Source organism: Anser cygnoides, chromosome Z (assembly GCF_040182565.1).
Source record: "Anser cygnoides isolate HZ-2024a breed goose chromosome Z, Taihu_goose_T2T_genome, whole genome shotgun sequence".
In the NCBI taxonomy this organism is placed as follows: domain Eukaryota; kingdom Metazoa; phylum Chordata; class Aves; order Anseriformes; family Anatidae; genus Anser; species Anser cygnoides.
The window spans coordinates 72,214,464-72,237,176 of record NC_089912.1 but is presented as its reverse complement, the minus strand read 5'-3'; the positions used below and the strand labels follow the sequence as shown (position 1 = coordinate 72,237,176).

At 48.2% G+C, this 22,713-nt stretch overlaps 3 protein-coding genes across 3 annotated transcripts in view; all 3 read left to right on the top strand.

The window, feature by feature from the left end:
- Window positions 1–15,169, top strand: part of DHX29 (DExH-box helicase 29) — a 29,479-nt gene extending 14,310 nt beyond the window's left edge. The window contains exons 18-27 of the mRNA XM_048049427.2: window positions 2,676–2,764; window positions 3,372–3,500; window positions 5,093–5,168; window positions 5,919–6,143; window positions 6,995–7,131; window positions 7,800–7,893; window positions 8,619–8,921; window positions 10,756–10,887; window positions 11,950–12,046; window positions 12,801–15,169. Coding sequence (XP_047905384.2) covers window positions 2,676–2,764; window positions 3,372–3,500; window positions 5,093–5,168; window positions 5,919–6,143; window positions 6,995–7,131; window positions 7,800–7,893; window positions 8,619–8,921; window positions 10,756–10,887; window positions 11,950–12,046; window positions 12,801–12,856 — 1,338 coding nt within the window. The 3' untranslated portion in view covers window positions 12,857–15,169. The remainder of the gene's footprint in view (window positions 1–2,675; window positions 2,765–3,371; window positions 3,501–5,092; window positions 5,169–5,918; window positions 6,144–6,994; window positions 7,132–7,799; window positions 7,894–8,618; window positions 8,922–10,755; window positions 10,888–11,949; window positions 12,047–12,800) is intronic.
- Window positions 15,170–15,879: 710 nt separating this feature from the next.
- On the top strand, window positions 15,880–17,406 carry CCNO (cyclin O). Its single transcript, XM_048049397.2, has 3 exons — window positions 15,880–16,252; window positions 16,391–16,576; window positions 16,675–17,406. Exons 1-3 carry the CDS (start codon window positions 16,004–16,006, stop codon window positions 17,158–17,160), a joined length of 921 nt encoding a protein of 306 aa, XP_047905354.1. The 5' UTR covers window positions 15,880–16,003; the 3' UTR covers window positions 17,161–17,406.
- Window positions 17,407–19,268: 1,862 nt separating this feature from the next.
- MCIDAS (multiciliate differentiation and DNA synthesis associated cell cycle protein) lies at window positions 19,269–20,728 on the top strand. Its single transcript, XM_066988314.1, has 2 exons — window positions 19,269–19,695; window positions 19,832–20,728. The coding sequence occupies exons 1-2, from the start codon at window positions 19,270–19,272 to the stop codon at window positions 20,225–20,227; spliced, it is 822 nt and encodes a 273-aa protein (XP_066844415.1). The 5' UTR covers window position 19,269; the 3' UTR covers window positions 20,228–20,728.
- The last annotated feature ends 1,985 nt before the right edge of the window (window positions 20,729–22,713 follow it).

Below are 22,713 nucleotides of genomic sequence, written 5' to 3'. Positions count from 1 at the left end.
TCATACATAATTACATGACAACCAGTTGTTCCTGGAATTTTCTCACTGGAAAGAAACAGTTCTTCTAATTTGGTGCTCTGTAAGAGATGGAAGTTAGCGTGCTGTGAAATCTTGACAGTAATCAGACAAACTCTTAAACCTAGTATTTTTCTAAGAGCTACTTCAATTATTGCTTTCCTATAATTTTACTAGTAATTGCAGTTTTTTTATTTCAGAATTAGTATTTTTACTTCCAGACTATTTAAATAGACTAGTTTTGGCAAATACTAGCTATTAGTAATTTTGATGGATTATAAAAGAAAACGTGAATATGAAATTCTCACAAATTTAGACTCCTGAGTAATTGGGGAAAACTGAATCATTTTCCAGCTCATAGCATTTTTAATGCTTTGTCAGCTTGTTTAGGAAAATAATTTTGAGTTTAAAAAACAACAACAACAAAAAAACCCTTTAACAATTTTTTTTTCTAAATATTGATTTGCTCTCCTGGACTAAGCCTCTTCAGGGACCTACTTGGAGGAATCCCCTGGGTTAGGGCCCTAGAAGGAATGGGGGGGGGTCCAGGAGGGCTCATCAACATTCAAGCATCACTTCCTCCAAGCCCAAGATTGATGTATTCCTATGAGCAAGAAGGCAAGCAAAGCGGGCCGGAGACCTGCATAGATGAACAAGGAGCTCCTGGCAAAACTCAAACAGAAAATGAAGTATTCAGTATATGGAAAAAGGGACAAGTCCCTTGGGAGAAATACAGGGACATTGTTGGAGTACTCGGGGATGCAATGAGGAAGGCCAACGCCCATTTAGAATTAAGTCTGGCAAGGGATGTCAAGGGCAACAAGAAGGACTTCTTCAAATATATCGATAGCAAAAGGAAGGCTAGGGAAGATGTGGGCCTGCTGCTAAATGGGGCGGGTGCCCTGGTGACAAAGGATACAGAGAAGGCAGTTACTGAATGCCGCCTTTGCTTCTGTCTTCACTGCTAAGACCATCCCTCATGAATCTCAGACCCTAGAGACAAGAGAGGAGGTCTGGAAAAAGGATTTTCCCATGGTCAAGAAGGATCGTGTTAGAGATCATTCAGGCAAACTTGACACCCGTAAATCCATGGGCCCCAATGGGGTGCACCCACAAGTGTCAAGAGAGCTGGCAGATGTTATTGGCCGTCCACTCTCCATCATCTTTGAAAGGATGTGGAGAACAGGAAGGTACCCAAGGACTGGAAGAAAGCTGGTATCACTCCAGTCTTCAAAAAGGACAAGAAGAAAGATCCAGTAAACTACAGGCCAGTCACCCTCACCTCTGTCCCCTAAAAGGTGATGGAACAGCTCATCGTGGATGTCATCCCTAAGCACGTGGAGGAGAAGATGATCAGGAATAGTCTGCATGCATTCACCAAGGGGAAATTACGCTTAACCAGTCTGATAGCCTTCTGTGATGGGATGACTGGCAGGCTGGATGAGGGGAGAGCAGTGCATGTTATCTACCTTGACTTCAGCTAGGCTTTTGACACCGTCTCCCATAACATCCTCATAGGCAAGCTCAGGAAGTGTGGGATGTATGAGTGGACAATGAAACAGACTGAGAACTGACTGGATGGCAGAGCTCCAAGGGTTGTGCTCAGTGAGCAGTCTAGTTGGAGGCCTGTAGCTAGCGGTGTCCCCCAGGGGTCAGTACTGGGTCCAGTCTTGCTCAACTTACTCATCAGTGACCTGGATGAAGGAACAGAGGGCACCCTCGGCAAGTTTGCTGACACAAAACTGGGGAGAGTGGCTGATACGTCAGAGGGCTGCCATTCAGAGGGACCTGGACAGGCTGGAGAGTTGGGCAAGTTCAGCAACGGCAAGTGCAGGGTCCTGCACCTAGGGAGGAATAACCCCAAGTACCAGTACGGGCTGGGGGCTGACCTGCTGGAGAGCAGCTCTGCAGAGATGGACCTGGGAGTCCTGGTGGACAGCAGGCTGACCGTGAGCCAGCACTGTGCCCTTGTGGCCAAGAAGGCCAACGGTATTCTGGGCTGCATTCAGAAGTGTTGCCAGCAGGTCAAAGGAAGTGATCCTCCCCCTCTACTCAGCCCTGGTGAGGTCCCACCTGGAGTATTGTGTCCAGTTCTGGGCTCCCCAGCACAAGAGGGACACGGAGCTACTGGAGTGAGTCCAGCAGAGGGTAACTAGGACGGTGAGGAGCATCTGTCACCAGAGGAGAGGCTGAGAGAGCTGGGCATGTTTAGCCTGGGAAGAGAAGAAGAGGACTGAATGGGTGATCTCATCAATGCGTATAAATATCTGAAGGGAGAGTGTCAAGAGGAGCCAGTCTCTTTTAAGGTGTGCCCAGCAACAGGAGGAGAGGCAGTGGGCACAAACTGAAGCACAGGAGGTTCTGGCTGAATATGAGGGGGCACTTCTTTACTGTGGGGGTGACAGGGCACTGGGACAGGTTGCCTAGAGAGGCTGTGGAGTCTTCTTCTCTGGAGATATCCAAAACCTGCCTGGATGCCATCCTGTGCAATGTGCTCTAGGTGATCCTGCTTGGCAGGGGGGTGGACTAATCATAGAATCATAGAACTGTGGTCTAGTTGATGTCTAGAGGTCCCTTCCAACCTCAACCATTCGGTGATTACAAGGACGAAAACTGACATTCCATAATACTTTTATTTCTGCTGTGTTACTTCATTTCAGATTGTTTTGGCAACGAATATAGCAGAGACGGGTATTACAATACCAGATGTTGTCTTTGTAATTGATACTGGGAGAACAAAAGAAAATAGGTGAGAGTTTGACTTTCATAAATCACATTGTGATTACTGTGCATGCTTGCAGGCTAGTACTACAGGAGTTCTGTAGTATCCTTACTAACCTACAGTTCCAGACGAAAAATGCATTGAACTCATAGAATAGCTTGCAATTTAGGTTCGAGTCTGGGATGAATCTTGGGATTTTCAAATGATGTGAAGAACAATAAGGGGAGTTCTTTATAGACAAGAATTATCTTGATTAAGCACTGGTTTAAAAGTAAAGTAGATTTTTTTTATACTGTCTTACATTTTAGAAGTTGCTCTTTGTCTATTTTAAACGTATAAAACCCTATAAAACGCTAGAAGGACCAATTCTGAATTGTCAGGGAGGTGGGCTTGATGAGTTAATGTAATAACTCTTTCCTCTTCCAATTTTTACACTTTGATTGATCAGTTGTATCCAAGGTTCTGTGATGTACCATTTTACCCAGGTATGCTTAGTTTTCAAAACTAAACATCATATTCTCAAACTACTACTATTTAAATATAGTATTTGCATATAGGCTTTTAAATTAATAATTAAATATACGTACATTTTTATTCTGAAATCTGAATGGGCACTCACTTTATAATTTTTAAGGTATCATGAAAGTAGTCAGATGAGTTCCTTGGAGGAGACTTTTGTCAGTAAAGCTAGTGCTCTGCAACGACAAGGAAGAGCTGGGCGTGTTAGGGATGGATTCTGCTTCCGAATGTACACAAGAGACAGGTACTGTAAACTTGTTTTTGTAAATTAAATACTGTTGTATTAATTCTGTGGAAAACAAATCTCATTGAAATTAATTTTAATTATGGAAGCTATAAAGATTCAAGTGTAAAAGAAAGGTAATCTGAATGTCTTATTCATAATGTTTTATAGTAGTGTTAATTTTGGTTTCATGATTTTTTGAGTTGTATTCTTTATCTCTAATGTAAATGTTTTCTTAATCTTTTTCAAAATGAGAGGAAAAGTGCCGCATTATGAAATTGTGGAAATAATTTTTTTAACAACATTGAATCTTTTAATCTTATCAGACATCTATAAGTTTCTGAAATGGTGTCTCTGTGGATAAGAAATGTGAGAAGATTAAGTCAGGATGCAATGTAGGATTAGTGTCTGGTACTGCAGCGGAATAACCTTTTTCCTCATTGTCTGGAGCGACAGGACCCTTACCTTACCTTACCTTGGCTTCCATCTCAGTTGAAAGTATTTTTGAAATAATCAGTGAAGTGTGCATTTGAGCTGTATGTAAGACTTCCATTTCAATTTAAGAGCTATGCATTTTAAGAATCTGTTCTGAAAATTGGAGTCTTACTGCCTTTCCCTCTTTTTCTCTAAAGTTCTGCTTTCCAAGCTACCACCTGTGCCTTAATGTAACAGTCAGTTTACCCATGCATTAAAACACACCACCTGAGAGAACATTCTCAAAGAATGAGCATGTGAAACCTGAGATTATAACTTCAATTTGAACGTTAAATTGCATACCTGTGATTGTGGTGATTTTACCCAGCTGGGCAGCTGAACTCCACCACAGCTACTCTCTCACTCCCCCTGCTCAAAGGGAAAAGGGGAGAAAATATGATGGAAAAGGCTCAATGGTTGAGATAAGGACAGAGTTCACTCAACGATTATTGTCATGGGCAAAACTCCCTCATAGTAGGGAGATTAATGTATTTTATTGCCTATTACTACCAGAATAGAGCAGTGAGAAACTAAAAGCAAACTAAAAACACCATCTTCTCCCTCCTGCCCCCAGGCAGCACAGGGGAACAGAGAATGGGGCTGCGGTCAGTCCCTGAGGCTTCGTCTCTCTGGTCACTGTCACTCTCTGCCCCTGCTCCACGCGGGGTGCCTCCCACGGGATGCCGTCCTTCCCGAACTGAGCCTGCGGGGGCTGCCCACAGGCAGCAGCTCTTCAGGACCTGCTCCCACACGGCTCCGTACCACGGGGTCCATCCCCCAGGAGCAAACTGCTCCAGCACGGGTCCCCCACGGGCGGCAGCTCCCCCCAGGCCCCCTGCCCCTGCGTGGGCTCCTCTCCACGGGCTGCAGCTCCGGCCCGGGGCCTGCTCCTGCGGGGGCTCTCCATGGGCCGCAGCCTCCTCCAGGCCACATCCACCTGCTCCACCGGGGGCTCCTCCACGGGCTGCAGCGTGGAGATCTGCTCCGTGTGGGACCCGTGGGCTGCAGGGGGACAGCCTGCTCCACCAGGGGCCTCTCCACAGGCCGCAGGGGAACTGCTGCTGCCTGCCTGGAGTACCTCTTTCTGCCTTGCCATGTAAACCCTATACAGTGATTCTCTCTTTTTTATGATGTTACAGGTTTGAAAGTTTCATGGAATATTCAGTTCCAGAAATACTACGTGTGCCGTTGGAGGAATTATGCCTTCATATTATGGTATGATTTTGGTATGGAATTTCTGACCTTGTTAGCTAAAAAGGGGATTGCAAGGATTGCCTTAATCCAGTGTAGTTAGCGTTTCTTCCACTACAGTGGCAGAAATTCAGTACCTGTGTCATGGAAAATCCAAAGCATGCTGGTGAGTGAGAATAGGAACCTATACTGTTCCAGTTTACTTCTGAATGACAGTTCAAACTCAGTTAAATATCCTTCAAACTGTTGTCTGCTTAAACAGCAATTCAGTGGCCTCTTCCCGCATCCTGAGTGAGTAGGATATGCATGGGAGAACTGTTGTATAAGGATGGTTTTTCACCCTTCTGCGTTTCAAGATCTGTATTGTGAGGCATTTGTAATATGCTTGTATTTTAAGTGCTGGGTTGTAGCAAACAAACTGTTTAACTTTGGTTGCAAATTAGTGCCCGGGTGTTGAACAACATCTTAGCAGGTTTGTCTCCTGCTCACCTGTGACTATTGGTGACACTTCTCTGATCAGTGTTCATGCTATGCTAAGCCCGCTCTGAACAATGAAGTTATGTTTACCTAACTGGTGCTGGGGGGTGGGCATCTCTATTCCAGTAACCAAGAGGCTAGTGCAGAGGGTGGGGAATGTGTGTGTTTGGTTGCAAAAACAACTTTCCAGTTTCTTTTGTAGCTACTGTAGAAGTTTGTTAAATTAATGTCTTTGTGTTCATCTGATTTTTAGTATAATAGATTTTATACTAAAACGTATGCGCATTCACTCTGTAGAAATGCAACCTTGGCTCTCCTGAAGATTTCCTTTCCAGAGCATTAGACCCGCCACAGCCACAAGTAATTGGTAATGCCATGAATCTGTTAAGGAAGATAGGGGCTTGCCAGTTAAATGAGCCCAAACTGACTCCATTGGGCCAGCACCTTGCAGCCCTCCCTGTCAATGTAAAGATTGGAAAAATGCTTATATTTGGTGCTATATTTGGCTGCTTGGATCCTGTGGTAAGTAAACAAATATTGACATCTTTATCTGAATATTTTCTAAAAAGTAGTTGTATAAAAACAGCTAACTATTAAAATTAATCTGATTTCTTGCAAGATGGTATTTTGAAAAGATGATGTAAGAAGTTAAAATGTGTATTTTAAGGTGAAGACTCCAGGATATCATGGAGGACGGAATAATGTAACTGTTTGTAAACTCCCAGCTATTACTGACAAGAGAGTAGTCATACTTGGACTGCAGTTCTCTCTGTTATGATCACAGGGAGTATGAAACTTATAGAAAAAGCCCTCTTGCATTTTGGTGAGACCAGTCTGGATTACCTTGCAGCTGATGCAGACTAAGAACATGCTGATGGAAAGTTATTGCAAATTAACTGACTTGGTAATTTATTACGTGAGGGCTGTGGAATAGCTTACGCTTTCAGCTGATACTAAATTAATGCAAGTTAAGAGGATGCATGGGTATGTTAGCTGCTAAAATTGAAAATCAAAATTGTTGCATTCTCAGTTTCTCCTGATAATGTGGTATCACTCAAAGCAGCAGTTGTTTAATCTGTTGATATTTGCTGTATCATATTGGGTATTCCTCTGTCACGTAACAAACTATTTCAGGTGAGTTTTGAGATTTGATACTTATTTAGGTTTTCATCAGTGTAGATAAGACAGCATGTAAGCAATGTCTTTGACGTAATAAAGGTCTGAATCAATCAAATTGTTAAATACTATTACAATAGTATTGTTTTACAAAAACAATATTTGTTTTACAAAACAAAATGCAAAGTTATTTGTGTAGTAAACCTGTAATCTTACAATAAAATACTCTGAACTGATGTATGCTTTATTAATTGCAGGCAACTTTGGCTGCAGTTATGACAGAAAAATCACCATTTACCACACCGATAGGTCGAAAAGATGAAGCAGATCTTGCAAAATCATCTCTAGCAATGGCAGTTTCAGACCATATAACAATCTACAAAGCTTATCTAGGGTAAATGATGTTTTGTTGTCCTTCTAGCTAAAAGCTAGCAACACAAGTAATACAGTTCGTGAAAGAATCCTTATGAAGTACCTTTCCTTGAATTGCTTGCCCTGGAAGCTTTTCTCCTCAGAAGGACAATAGATTATCAGATACTGTAGCACAAAAAGGTACCTTCTTTGGTACCTTATCCTTTAAAATATGCTTGCACATGTACCAGAGATGCACTGCTTCTTTTTATGCTTGTATGTTTTTTGTTGTTGTTGTTTTTGTTTTTTTTTTGCTGTTTGTTTTGTGTTGATCTGAATATTTTGTATTTTGGAAAGTAAAAATGTATGTATTAGCGAATATGATACACATATTTCTTCCTCATTTGTAAAACAGCACACAGTCTTAAAAACACATCTGACTTCCATCTCAATTGTCAAGACATAGGTGTAATTTTGAGAGAAAATTACCTTTTTTTTATATGAATCTGTAAAATTTGTTACAGATGTGTTCTCCTGAGTGGTATCAGACCAGCAGCATTCATCTTTCTTAACGCCATTTATTTCTGGTTTTGAGTGGAGAATGCTGACTGAAACCACCGTATTGCCTTTTGACTTACTACCACTTTTGTGCTGTTATATTCTAGATGTGATTATTTTTTGCTGTAATAAGATGGGATTTTTTTTCCTTAGGTGGAAGAAGGCTCGACAAGAAGGGGGGTATCGTGCTGAAATGACTTACTGCAGAAGAAATTTCCTTAATAGGACTTCACTGTTAACTCTGGAGGTAAACCAAATAATTATGCTCTGTGCTCAAAAAATAACTGTTAAAATTTTCCTGTGAAAACATCCTGCCCTTTTTAAGTGATGACCTTTCACAGTTCCTATTTAGATGAGACCAAAACAAGTGGACTTACTAGGAACTGGTGAAACATGTACCATCAATTCAGGTAGCTGTGTCTGTACTGGCACTCTTGGATATGCATACTTGTTGGTATATGTCTTTGCAGTTACTTGCGTTGGAGAAGCCACTCCTTACTTCCACCAGAGAATCAAAATTTATGAATTAAAATACTTAGGCTGTCATTCTTAGATATGTAAGAACAGGTCTGTTTCATAGTTAGAGAGATGAGCCACAATCTTACGGAAAGGACCTTTATTTTTACTAAGAAAATATTCTAATTAATCTCTTCTAGTTAAGTTAGAATGCCTGAGATGTCCGAAGCAGAAGTGAATACTTGATGTAAACGTGTGTTTTCTTTTTAGTTAAAATACAGCTGGGAGATTTGGTGTTTACTGTATATCCAGTACAGTATATCTAATCCTATATTCCAGATAATGCTTTCCTCATAAAAAAACAGCCAGTATTCCAAGTTGGCCACAGAAAACACAAGTGTTTTTTCTAAGAAATAGGTTTTCCACTGGAAAGCACAACTAATTGAGATGGGGTGGAACTGATGGACTGGAGCATGTAACCTTTTTAAACTCTGTGTTTTACTTATCTGATTTCAGGATGTGAAGCAGGAACTCATAAGGGTGGTCAGAGCAGCAGGATTTGCAGCACCTACAACTCAGCATCAGTGGGATGGAAGTGGAGTCACACAATCCCTTCCTCTCCATGAAATAGCTCTTCTTAAAGCTGTGTTGACTGCAGGGCTGTATGACAATGTAGGAAAAATAATATATACAAAATCTGTGGATATCACAGAGAAGCTGGCATGCATGGTAGAAACTGCTCAGGGTAAAGCACAAGTGCATCCCTCCTCTGTAAATCGAGACTTACAGATATATGGATGGCTTCTTTACCAGGAGAAGGTAAGGTTTTGACTCTGTCAAAGGGATAACTAGGGGAAAATAGTGAATGTAGCTGATATTTTGTGTAAAGGTGGCATAATGCCTCTAAGGAGAAATAAGATACAACAGTGTAAAATACGCTTGAATATCTGATTCATCTTAAGAGTCCTTAATATATAAGGTTCCTAATGTCCATAAAGATGAATCAGCTGGGTACTGAACTAAAATGTGAAGGCTGAACGTCTTGAACAAGTCTGTTTGTAATGAAACTCACAGCTATAAACAAAAGAACCTTTCTGTGTGTCATGTAACAGTATCACTGACAATTTTTGACACTGTACCATTAACTTAAATGTGAACGCTTTAATGCAGTCATATACTTGTGCTGCACTTCACAGTGTGCTTTTCAGTTTTCACTAAGCAGACTCAAAGGTCTTGAAGCTTGTTACAGGTCTCACTCATCCTCAGTAACAACATAAAATGAAATAGCTAATTCTGTAATTGACTGCTGAACTTCCTAACTGAATTGCAGTTGGTTTTTTTTTTTTTTTTCCCTGCCACTGTCTTCCGCATTCCAACACAAAATTTTGTCATCTCTTTGCTGAAGTGAATTAGTTAGATAAACTTCTGGTACAGCAAAACCTTGATAGCAGTTGCCCAATAGCCAACTTCACTGTAGAGGAGCGGGAAATTACTTTGGACTTCTTGATACATATGAAGCAATCATATTTTTTTGATAAGCTAAAAGTATTTCATGCCTCCAAGAACCTTGTAGTTTAAGGCAAGGCAGCAGCTAAGGCAAATCAGTTATTCCATGAACAGGGGAATGAACAAAGCCTGCTCTTCTGTGTGAAGTTGCACCTTTTTTGTTTCAGTTTGTCCTACTAGAGCTCCTCTCCCACCCCATTCCATGTTGGTTGTGAGAGGCTCCAAAGCCTGAAATAACAGCTGAGAAATAACAGAAGTAATAGCTGAGGGGGGACCTCATCGCGGTCTACAACTTCCTCACGAGGGGGAGTGGAGAGGCAGGTGACCTATCCTCCGTTATCACCAGTGACAGGACCCGCGGGAACGGTGTCAAGCTGAGGCAGGGGAAGTTTAGGCTGCACATCAGGAAGAGGTTCTTCACCGAGAGGGTGGTTGCACACCGGAACAGGCTCCCCGGGGAAGTAGTCACTGCACCAAGCCTGTCTGAATTTAAGAAGAGATTGGACTGTGCACTGAGTCACGTGGTCTAAACTTTTGGGCAGACCTGTGCGGTGCCAGGAGTTGGACTTGATGATCTTTATGGGTCCCTTCCAACTCGGGATATTCTATGATTCTATGAACACACGTTGAGTCTAGCCCCATTGTTTACTTTCTGTATGTGTCAACCCATGTACTCTCATTTATGCATGTATGCGTGTGTATATGTGGATATAGATAGAATGGCAAGTCAGCTGCTGCTGAGAAGAATGTCTGATGGAGGAGTTTTACCTGCTTTTTACTTCATTTGGTTTATTAAATAGAAAGAAAATGTTAACCCAGTGCTTCTGGTCTTAACCAGAAGAGAGAGATGAAACTTAAATTTAAGCAAGAATATGCGTCTTTAGCTAATTTCCTGATAAGATATAAGCCTGTCACTTAGGAGTGTTTAAATGTGATGTCTTCCGGGGTATAGGGCAAACAAATTGCCACCAGCTGTTCTGTGTACAATAATTTGGTTTGACCTGGTTGTTAAAGGGGGAAAAAACAACAACAACAACAACAAACCACAAAAACACAATTCCTGCTTTTAAAAGCAGCACTGAAATTTGATGTTGTAGATTTTAGGGATTTTTGTTTGTTTTTAATGCTTGTGTTTGTTTATACACAGGTGAGGTATGCTAAGGTGTACTTGAGAGAGACTACTTTAATATCGCCCTTTCCCATTTTGCTTTTTGGTGGGGATATAGAAGTCCAGCATCGGGAGCGTCTCCTGATGGTTGATGGCTGGATCCATTTTCAGGTGCGTTGGAGTGGTAACTGCCTTTTATGGACTTTTGTGTTACATGGTTAATATACTGTCTTGCTTTAGAACACTGTTCATGTGGGATGAAGAGAAGGAAGGAAAGAGTTTAAGGGAATGATGGGAATTTTATATACATGTAATAAAATCTTTGCAAGTCACTCTAGAAAGAATAGCCTAGTAATGTGCAGCTTGTAACACATCAGTTCCCTCTCTTCAGGAAGAAAGTCAGTGTTCTTTCAGAGAAGGTATTTGAAATGGGTGTGAGCTAAACCTTGCTTTCATGGAGCTGGTAGTGAAAGCAGATGAGTGTGCTATTATATATTGCCCTTCTCTGCAGTCTTACAAGTATATAGGTACCTGTTTATCTTTAAAATGTTACCTACTTTGCTTTTATTAGCTCAAAGAAAACTATTTGTTAACAAAGAAGTCCAAATGGAAAATACCTGCTTGCTTGGGTTTGGGATGGTTGTTTTTTTTCCCCAAATATTCCATTTGGGAATGGAAAATCTAAACATATTTTCTTAAGATATTTTTGCAGACAAACTTTAATGGGTCATATGCCAAAATCCTCTTTGTGTTCTGCTAAATGGCAAACATGGGCTTATGCCAACCTGCCAGCTACTGGACTACAACCATCTGTGCTTCTGTGGGCCCTATGCTACACTTAGAGAAAACTGTAAGCTACAAACAGTTTTAGCTTGACCTGCGAAAAAGCAATTGGAAAAATGAGGTTATGGAGATCAGTTAACTAACTAATTCATCATATGTTGGTGGCGTGATATATAGGGGAGCATATTCTGGGTTATCCTTCTGAGCTGCTGTTCTCTTAGGCTGTGATGCTACAAACAACACGTATCTTGCATAAAGGTTAGAGGATTCAAAGGCAGCCTCGTTATTTCATCACTATGTTACCTGTATACTTAAACATATGCGTATACCTAATGTTTGTAGACATATAGTTTTAAACCTCAATTTATATGTGAGGTGATGTTTTAATCCATGTTTTTGTATAAAACGTCTTCAAGAGCAGTGAAAATGTTTCTTCTCTGTTCTTTACAGGCTCCTGTAAAGATTGCAGTAATTTTCAAACAACTGAGAGTTCTCATTGAGTCTGTTTTAAAGAAGAAGCTTGAAAATCCTAAAATGTCACTTGAAGGTAACTTTATTACTGCATTGCTGATGTAGTATTTGCTACATGAACGTTGTGGTTGATTAGAGAAAGCATTAATACGCTGCATCCTCACTCAGCGGGATTAGTGTTACTTGAACGTAATTCCATTATCTTGAGAGAAATAAATTGGAAAGGTCATTACTGATATTATGCAGCTCATCCCAGATGTATGATGATGTGCATAATTTCAGTTTTAAACATAACCCTGATAACAACATTCAAGATAGTGGTAGCAAATGATAAGGTAACTTCCCAGAGCAGAAATAACATGGTATAATGGCGAACCTCAGGTACGGATGAATTAAAGTGTTATGCGAGTTGTCTCATAATTTAGAATAACGATGGGGAGCTGCATGTTGGCCCCCTGCAGTAAAGGATGGTGGAGCACAGTTAAAGCTTTGAACACTAGATGCCCACAACACTGAACAGAAGGCAGTGAGTTCCAACATACTAATGCGTCTGCACGTTACACGGTCATTTTCTCCATTTCTTCTGTGAAACACTGGAATTGCCCAAACCAGCTCATGGAATATTTTTGTAGACCTTCTAATCACATGCTTTGGACATAATTCGCTCTTTTGCTCCACAAATGGGAATTACTTGTCTTACTTTGGAGTCCACCATAATTTGGTGATAGCTAGATTGATTCATCTTCTGATTTTTCTTGGATTTGTGGGGGAATGTGTTTTTAAGCTCACTCTTTTTTGGCTTACTGTTGTGTTTGTGTTCTCTTTCCTAGATGATAAGGTCTTACACATTATCAAAGAACTGATAAAAACAGAGAATGGTAACTGAAACTGGACATCAGTAACTAACCATAGCTTTGGTAATGGCAGGAGAAACACACACTCCAACACTAACTGAAAGTATTTGAATGCTTAGTTTGGTTGATACCAGCCATGACAAAGGAAGACTGCATGATTTCTGGATATGATTTACCTTCCTATATCATTTTTAAAGATGAATGTGGAATGTGTTTAGCCTTTACATCAGTGCCATTTGTCTGAATGTACGAATGATGGAAGTAGTTTATTTTCAATATAAAAATGGCTGTGGCCAAATCCGGTTTTCTTTGTTTCTGCTTAATGTACTAATCATACCATTAATGGTGGTGCAGACTGCTCTAATAATTCAAGATTGGGTCCTGAATCTCAGTGGGGTAGAGCTCTGTAAGATAGATGCAAACAGAAGACAAACATTTATCGTGTTGGTTTCTGAAGTGTGCTTTGTTTGAGCTATGAATTTGCAGTGTTAAAGCAATACATCTTACAGATATCTTAATTTTTCTGTACGATTTACATTAAGATGTAATAAGAAGATAGAACAGACTATCCTGACCAGGTGCAGGGCTCAGCCAAACATGAGTACTGACCAGCAGCCTGCCCTCCCCCTTCTCTGTGTCTTCTCACACTTTCTTCTCCTCGTTCACCCTAATCTTGGTTTTTCCTGCCTTAGACCCTTCCCCTAGGGGTACTGCAATAAGCTTTGCTCTCCCATGAGCCTCCTCACGCATCCTGCCATAAGCTTTGCTTAGTTTCACAAGCCCCCTCAAATATCTCATAATATTCACGATGGTTGTGTTTACCCCTTACTCGTTAATAAAGTTCAGGTTGACTCTCTTCACAGTTATATTGGGGCAGTTCCTTAAACGGCTGAAAAATCAGTAGCTGAAGACTCCAGGTGTTCATTATTGTCTGTATCACTTGCTCCTTATTGTTTCTGCATCTGTGTGTTTAACTCACCACTACCTTTGTTATTTCTTTTATAATGAGTAGCTCATAACCAGATAACTTAATGAACAGTGTAAGGTCCTCTTAGGCTGTTTACAACAATGAATTGAAAATTTCAGATCACAAACAGCTTTCACTATGGGGAAATTGTTTTTCTTACTTCTTGCCATGCACCAGTTGCAGTCGAGCAGAAACTCCACCTGTACAGACAGGTGCATAGTGCAGAAGATTTTTTCATCTGGAAAGAACAGACTTTGTGCAGCAGAGGTTAGTAGTGTACAAAAAGGACAATGAGGGGAATGCATGATCTCGAAAGAGACCAAGCAAAACATATGGAGATACCCAGTTAAATGATTAATAGCAGAACCGGTACTGCTGCGCTAAAAGAAAAGCATAAGATGAAAGTAAAACTAGCCCGTGAATGCTAGCCTATGCTCAACACTGCAAGGAGGGAAGTTCTTCTAATAGTTTCCTAGGGCCTCTGAGGAAAAAGTAATAATGACATCTGCTATCGTTCTATGAATTGTGATAAACTAGTCATAGTCCAGCTTACCTAGAAAAGATGGGGAGTGCTTTTTTTTTTTAATTGCAAAGTATCCAGCACTTAGAGAAGGAAGCACTTAAACAGGTAAGTTTGATCTTAAAACCTCAATTTTATACACCATTCCTAGACATATTTTTCTTTTGTAGTAGAGGTGTAGATACTAAAAATTAAAAAATAAATTTTAAAAAAATAAATTGCATCCCTGAAAGATGAAAATTAAATCTGCATCCCAGCTAGCCAAATTTAAAGTGAATGATTTCCTAGTTTTTGTTCTAGTTGAGGTATTTTTTTCTATCCTTAGAAATATGAACTGGAGATGTTTCAGTAGTTGGAGAACTGTTGGGCTCCTGTTTCTTTTGGATTTGAATTTCGCACATCAGTCGGTGTCTTAAAACGGCTAAATCCTAGTGATGAGAGCATTGATTTTCCTTGAGGTTTTTCTTCCTTACTTAACCATGGTGAATGTATTTTTTTAAATTCCATTTATGTATGTTAATGTTGAAGTTCAGAGGTATTATTTGTGTTTCTCTAGCATGCCCTACTATGTAATCTTTAAAGAAGTATCTTTCCATTTTTTGTTAAGGGTTTTATTGTAGTAACTAGGGCATTGGTTACTGTCCTAAGTGGCCAACAGTTTTCTGCAAAACTGATGAAACAGGTCAAACTGTGGTGTATAGATAAGCACAGTTATCATAAAATTTAAGTGGGGATAGAAAAAGACCACAGTGGCTTTCTGTTTCTTCAGTGTATGCGAGCCGCTTTTGTGCCTGTGTTCTCCTGGATGGATGAACTTTCTCCTCTGTTCCTTTTATTTAATAAATACTTCTTTTAATACACTTGTGTCACTCATTCTTCTTGAAGCGCATCAGACACAGAGCTGGTATCCGTGGGTGTTGCTCGCTGCAGTGCTCCGGGGGATGTGCTTTGTTTTAGGGGCACGAAGTCCTCGTGGTCTGGGTACGTCCTCCGAGTGTTTCCTGCTCCTGTCCCTTAAGCTGCATCACTCCCATTCTCCTCTTCACTTGTGCCCTTGGGTTTGTGGGCTGCTTGAACCCCTCTCTACCCTTTCCCAGTGACTTCTTTGCTCTCCTTTTACCCAGGAGAATTCCCTTCTATGTATCATTTGTAATCGCTGAATCGTGTGACCGTATCTGATAAAATTGCCGTGTCTGGCCTCAGCTCTGCTGTGTAAACCAGTGGTCAGACTATAGGAACGCTCTGATTTCCCTCCCTTCGCCTGTCTAAAACAGCTCTCTCTGACATAAGGAGGCGATAGCTGGCCCCGGAATCGAGACCTGAGCTTCCCAGCAGAACTGCAGCACTCTTAATGCCCCCCTTGTCATTTTGTGCTGTGCTTCCTGGTCTCGTCCTCAGTAATTTGCTTCCAGCGCACCATAATCTAAAGCAGCCGAGGCTCTCGGTGAGAACGTCCCTTTCGGGAGGGGCCAAGTGGGAAGCACCAAGTGCAAAAGGGCTTGGGCTGGCTTCAGGCTCTGCCCGGGCTGCCTCCGCAGGGCTGCTGCCCCTGCTCCTCCTGCCCCGGCTCCGTCTCGCGTCCCCGCGGTGCGATCGCGGCGCTGCTGCCGTTGTGTTTTGGAGACCGGCGCCGCCCCCGCCGCCCCCCCCCGGCTCAAATATCGGCCCGGCGGCGGCAGCGCGGCCGCCCCCATGGTGGAAGCGGCGAGCGGGGGCCGCGGGGGGACCCCGCAGCTCGGGCACGGCTCCGGGCACGGCTCCTGCCCGCCGCGTCCCGACCGGAGGCGGCGGCGGCGGCGGGCGGAGGCGGAGGTGGAGGCGGCCGGGGAGAGCCGGCTGGAGCTGCAGGCTTTCCGCGACTACGGGGAGAGCTGGTACCGCTCCCGAAAGGGGCTGGAGAGCCGCTTCCAGCCCCGGGAGCCGCTCGCCCGGCAGCCGCAGGTGGGGGTCCCGTCCATCCCGTCCCGTGCATCCCGTCCATCCCGTCCCCTCCTGTCCCGTCCATCCCGTCCCGTCCATCCCGTCCCCTCCCGTCCCGTCCTCACCCCCGTCCCCTCTTGTCGCCCCCCGTCGCGGCAGGTGACGGCGGAGGCTCGCTGCAGGCTGGTCAGCTGGCTCATCCCCGTGCACCGGCACCTGGGGGTCTCCTTCGAGGCGCTCTGCCTGGCCGTCAACACCCTCGACCGCTTCCTCGCCACCACCCCGGTGGCCGCCGACTGCTTCCAGCTCCTGGGGGTGACGGCGCTGCTCATCGCCTGCAAGCAGGTACGGCGCAGCCCCAGACTTTTTTTTTTTTTTGGGGGGTGGGGGGGGTCCCGGTGGCCCCTTCGCCCCCCGGCAGCCCTTCTCCCGTTCCCCCGCAGGTGGAGGTGCACCCCCCCAGCGTCAAGCAGCTCCTCGCCCTCTGCTGCGACGCCTTCAGCCGCCAGCAGCTCCGCAACCTGGAGCGCATCGTCCTGCACAAGCTGGGCTTCAGCCTGGCGGCGCCCACCGTCAGCTTCTTCCTGGAGCACTTCACCCGGGTGCGGATGGAGGAGCCGGGGGCCGACGCCGGGGAGGCTTCCGACGCCGGGATCCTGGCCAGGGGCGTCGCGGAGCTGAGCCTGGCCGACTACGCCTTCACCAAGTACGCCCCGTCGCTGCTGGCCGCCGGCAGCCTGGGGCTGGCCGACCGCCTGCTGCGGCACCGCCGCCCGCTGGACCTGCGGGTCAGCGGCTACCGGGAGGGGCTGCTGCGGGGCTGCATGGCCGAGCTGCAGCTCCTCGTGTCCCTCAACGGGGAGTCCCTGCCCATGGTGCTGCCGCCCGACGTGGCGCAGAAGTGCTCCTGGCTGCGGGGAGGCAGCTGAAGGGGTCCGCCCCCCCACCCCCACGCGTGCCCCCCCCAAAAAAAGTTGGTTCGGGCTCCGGCGGTGTCACACGGGCACCGTCTCCTCGCCGTGATCCCCCTGCGCACCGGCGGCACGGCTCGCCCCGCGCGTCAGTGGCGTGCCCGAAATCACGCACCGTGTTTTTTTGTTTGGTCCGCAGAGGTGGCGGCGCCGGGACGGGTGGGAGAGCCGCAGGGAGGCGAAATAAAATCCTTTCCCACTTATCACCTGCGGCTGTTTGTCTGCTCGCGGGGAGCGTGCGCTTCTGGGGGGGGGGGGGGGGGGGCACAGGGCATGGGCACAGGGCGAGATCACCCCAGCAGTTAATTCCCAGCAGTTAATTAACAGTTAAGCCCGCTGGCATCACTCTGTGCGCGCTGACTTAGTAATGGTTCTGGGGAAAAAAAAGAAAAAAAAGAGAAAAAAAAAAGAAAAAAAAGGTAAAAAAAGATGCGCCCATCACAATGAAAGAAAAGAAAACACTACGCAATAAAACAAGTAACAAAAGCTGTTGCTTGTTCCAGTCGGCCTCTATTCGTACTTAACCAACAGGCGCTGTAACGTGGGGCAGGCCGTGTTATCAAGCGAAGAGACGCAGAGCCCCCAGACAGCCCATTTTCTTTATTTTATCGCCTATCCCGCACAAAAGGACCGCGGGATGCCTTCCCACCAAGCTAGCGCCAGGCGCCGCGCTCCGCTCGCCGTTCTCCTGCCCCTCCTCCGCCGCTTAAGGCGGGCAGCCCCCAGCCCCCAGCCCCCAGCCCCCAGCCCCGCCGTCCAACAAAAGCGCCCCGCAGCCCCCCGATGCCCGTTCGCGGGGGGCGGGGTCCGGGGGGGGGCGATGGTGTCGGTGCCGGGCGGCTCCGCGGGCGCGGGAGCGGCGGCGGGACGGGGGGGACGGGACGGGGGGGACGGGACGGGGGGGACGGGACGGGGGGGCTGCGGGGCCCCGGGACTTTTCCGCGCCCGGCCGGAGGGAAGGCGGGCGGCCGGGCGGGCATCCCGCGGCCCGTCCCCGTCCCCCCGCGCCCCCGCGTCCCGCCCGCACCCTCGGGGCGGCGCCGAGCGGGGCGCGGAGCCCGGGCCGGCCGCCGGAGCCGCCGGCTGCGCGGCTGCGATGGAGCCGGGCGGCCGCCGGGCTTTCGGCAGCATCTGCCCCAACCGGGTGCAGGGCCCGGCCGCCCGCCTGGCCAAGAAGCCGGCGCGGCCCCCCCCGGCGGCGCTCAGCCCCCGCGGCCCCGCGCCCCGGCCGCGCCGAGGCCCCGCCGCCACCGCCCCGACGGCCCCCGACGGCCCGGCCCCCGGTGAGTCCGCCCGCAGCGTCCCGGCCCCGCTGCCCCCGGCCCCCGGCCCGGCCTCACCGCCGTCTCTCGCTGTCCCCAGCGCTCGGCACCCGCGACTGGCAGGAGCTGGCAGCCCGAGCCCCCGTCCTCCCCGTCGGTCCGGCCGGCCCCGCCGCCCCGCTGCAGGTAACCCCCGGACGGGGGCAGCGGGACGGGGCCGGGGGAGAGGGGGGACGGAGGCCGGGGGTCGTGGGACGGCGCCGCAGGGCCCCCGGGGCCGGGGCCGCGGGGAGGGGGCAGCCGTCGGTGCGGGAGCGCTGCGGGGCCGGCCCCGGCCCTGCTCACGTCGCTTTCGCACCCCGTCCCCCAGGGCCTGCTGCTGAGGGACGAGCCCGAGTTTGACTTCCAGGAGCTCAGAGATGCCGTCGACGATTTCATATCCGGCAAGTGGCTGTTTTTAACTCATCTGAGATGCGCGCATCTGGGCTCATCCCCTGCCCGGGCGCCGCGCTCGGTCCCCCTCCTGCTTTTGGTGTATCTGGTTTTTGGGTGCCCATCCCCTGCATGCTCATCCAGCCCTGTCTGGGGTGGGGGGGGGTCACACCTGGGCTGTCGTCGCGGCGAGGGGGGCAGCGAAATCCCAGCGGGTTCAGGGCCCGCGGTGGCGCAAACGCGCGCTGGGGACACAGCGACGGGGGGAGATGCTCGGGACGGGGAGGGCGCAGGGGGGTCGGGGCGAAGAGGACCGGGACCACCTCCCCCGCGCTAACACCCTCGGGTTTTCCCCCCGGAAGCATCCGCCCTGATGCCGCCGCCGCTGGACTGCCCCGACTTCGACCTCTCCCTGGGCGAGGAGGCGACGGGCGGCCCCTGCGCCCCGCAGCTGGGGAGCGGGGCGGCGGCGCGGGGCCCCCCGACGTGCCCGGAGCCCCCCGAGCCCTGCTGGCGGGACGCGGCGGAGCGGCACCAGCGGGCTCTGGGGGAGGCTCTGGAGGAGAACAGCCAGGTAGGGCCGCGGGGGCTTCTCTCCGGGCCCTGCGCCCCTTTCCCTGCCCGCCGCCCCCCCGACGGGGAGGCTGCACGGCGCCCCGAGCGGGGGGTCCCCATCTTGTGCTCGCAGCTGCAGGAGACCCTGGCGCAGAGGCAGGAGGAGCTGGCGACGCTGCGGGAGAGCAACGTGCAGCTGAAGGAGCTGGCGAGCCAGGCCCGGCAGCTGGCCGCCGTCCTCGACGTGAGTGCTGCCGCCGCGGGGCGGGGGGGGGGGGGACGGGGTCGGGGCCGTGGGAGGGGGCGTCGGGGCCAAGCAGGGGGGGCGGCAGTGGGGGGCAGCCCCCTGAAGCCGCGCCGTCTCTTTTTCTCCCCGGCAGAAGCTGATGCTCCCGCAGTGCCCCGACGGGGCGGCCCTTCCTCCTCCTCCTCCTCCTCTTCTTCCTCCTCCTCCTCCTCCTCCCGCCGCCGGCAGCGAGGGGGCGGCGGGGGTGTGCCCGATGCTGCGCTCGGTGTCGGAGCAGTGCCGCGCCGCGCTGCGCAGCCTGGCGGGCAGCCCCCCGGCCAAGCGGCCCCGCCTGCACGGCGCCTTCCGCGGGCTGCGCACCGGCCGCGCCGCTCCGCGCCCCGGCGGCGGGGGGCTGCCGGGGGGGGGCAGCCTGCGGGCGGCCCTCGGGGAGGAGGGCGGCATCCGCACGCTGGCCTTCCCGCAGGGAAACGCCTTCACCCTGCGCACCGCCGCCGGAGGGTACCGCTTCCGATGGGTGCCGCGGTGAGCGGGCGGTTTCCTCCCGGGATGGCGCACGAACGCTTTTTCTTTTTTAAAAAAATATTATTTTTATTATTACTTTGATTTCATATCACCGGTGCTGGAGGCATTGCGAGGGGTCTTCTCCCGGCTGGGGGAGTGGAGGGGAAGGCTCTGCACGTCCTCGGGCGTTTGCACCGAGCGTTGGGTGTCAGGGAGGACAGAGATTTGGCGGCTGGGGACCCGCCACCCGCGGCTTGCTGACGAGCACGGTGGATGCAGAGCTACCTTCACACGAGGACCTGCCCAGCTTGCTCACCGAGCCGCAGCTGGGAAAGGAAACTCTCAGTGGAAACTTAAACTGCAAGGCGAAATGGGGATCCTGGGCGGCCTGTGTCGGGACGAGCACGGCCTCTCAGTCGTGGTGGTTAAACCCACCGTGTTTACAAGCTGCACGTGTGTCATTCATGTGTGCTACCGTCGATGTATACGTGCACTCAGTGTGACGATTAAACAGTGCTTAAAATTACCATTGGTTTGTACTGGTTTAATGCAAGCACAGCGTTCTGCAGCAGGTATGGATGTATGCTTTCATCAGAGCAAAACCAGCAGAAAGCTGAGCATCTATGCAAAGCTTACTTTGCTCAATGTGCTCAAGCAGGCAATTTTACAGTGAAACATGCTGCTGTTACTCTGCAGTGACGTTATCTCAAGCAAAGAGAAGCGTGGATGGCATTAAGGGCTTTCTAAGCAGACACATTTCACTTGCACCCACTGGCTTGAAAGTTGAGACACCAATGCCATGTGTGAAACGCTGCCAGAGGTGTCTTCTTCTGCAGCACATCAGTGAATGAAGGCACCATGCTCTGCCCAGGAAGGAGACTTGGTATCTGTGAAAAGACCAATTTTTCCCCTTTTCAATGCTCAGATTTCCCAGTATTCTTGTACAAGCCCGTGCACACTAACAGCGAACCAACATTTCCACACTCGTGTGTATGGCAGTTAAGGTGCAAGCACCATGCCACGGTCTCAGTGGGAGGTTTCTTAGGGCAGCCATGACCCCATCCTCAGTGCTGTACTTATGGCAAGCAGAGACAGCAGTAGGATGGGGAATGGCTCCCTCATCAGCATGATGTGTCGGTACATGGCTCCTAGGAGACTGCAAAGGTCTGAGTGCCCATGGCCCTTCATATCTTTGGCCCCTCACATCTGGAGTCCTTCACACCTGGGGTCCAGCACTAGCTGTGGTCCTCCCCGCCTGCGGCCATGGCACCTTCTAGCAGGGATGGTGCTGGCGAGGGATGCTGAGGCTCACCCCTGGGACAAATCCACAGCCATTCGTTTTGCAGGAGAAGACCTTTGCCATCTTGGCAGAAATGCTGCGTGAAAGCAGCAGACAGGAGGGACAAAACCAGCACCAGGCTGCATTCGATTTATCAGGGACTAAACTGGTAACATAAGGCAGCTTGTATGGATATGTACAGCTCTTCTCCACGTGTTTTAGGAAGTTAAACTCAACATGAGTAGGGCAAACAACTTCATAATTCCCATAAGTGTATTAATTCTTCAGAAATAGTGACACATGGGAACTGCACAATTCCAGTAAGATGCAAAAATAAGCAGTTTGATCATTGCTAGCATTGTTTTTGCTGCTATTTCATCTTTTGAGAACTACAGGGACATGCTTACTCGCTTATTATTGCAGTTAACCTGTTAAAAGTTTCTGCTGGTTACATTTATTTGTAGTGTTTCCATGTTAAAGATATTCTGGACTAATTCTGAGCAGTAATATAAAATGATCATAGGTGTCATTTGGTTCGTTTGTCTTCATCCTTGTTAGTCAGACAGGCTGATAATTGGCTAACGAGGCCAAAGTGCTTCTCGCCGAGACTCAGAGGAATGTCATCAAACACAGACAAATAACGGGGAAAGGGAGGAGGTGTTTGGTACGTAACACCACCTGGTGTGTAACACCATAACATATCTGTGTTAAAATACAAACTTTTCCTTTAAACTACCAAGGTGTTATTTTACATTCACACCTACCCACCTGCTCCCATACAGGAACTCCAATAAAAAGTGTCCGAGCCCCTCGCACGGGTTAAAGCAGCTCCACAATGACTTTACCTGCGCTCTGCCTTCCCATCAGGAGGCAAGTGGTGGGAGGAGAGGGTATGGAGCTCGTCCCTTTCCCGCGTGCTCTCAATGGGCCACCACCCATGGTGGTGGGAGGCCACCACCACTGGGCATAGATTCGCATATTCCTAGGAAACCTCATGTCCAAACAGATGTAGTGCATGAGGTGGGATATGTGCTGCAATGCGCGGGGCAAGGCCACTGAATGCCGGCATGGTGCACTGAGCAACACATTTACATGTGGTTTTTCTTCACTCTCCATTCCTCAGGCTCTCCAGGGAGGTGCATTGTCCATCCGGTGGTTGAATGGAGCTGGTCAAGCCTTCAGCAGAAGCCTGCCTACCTTGGGCACTTCGAGGTTACCTAGGGAAAAAATTT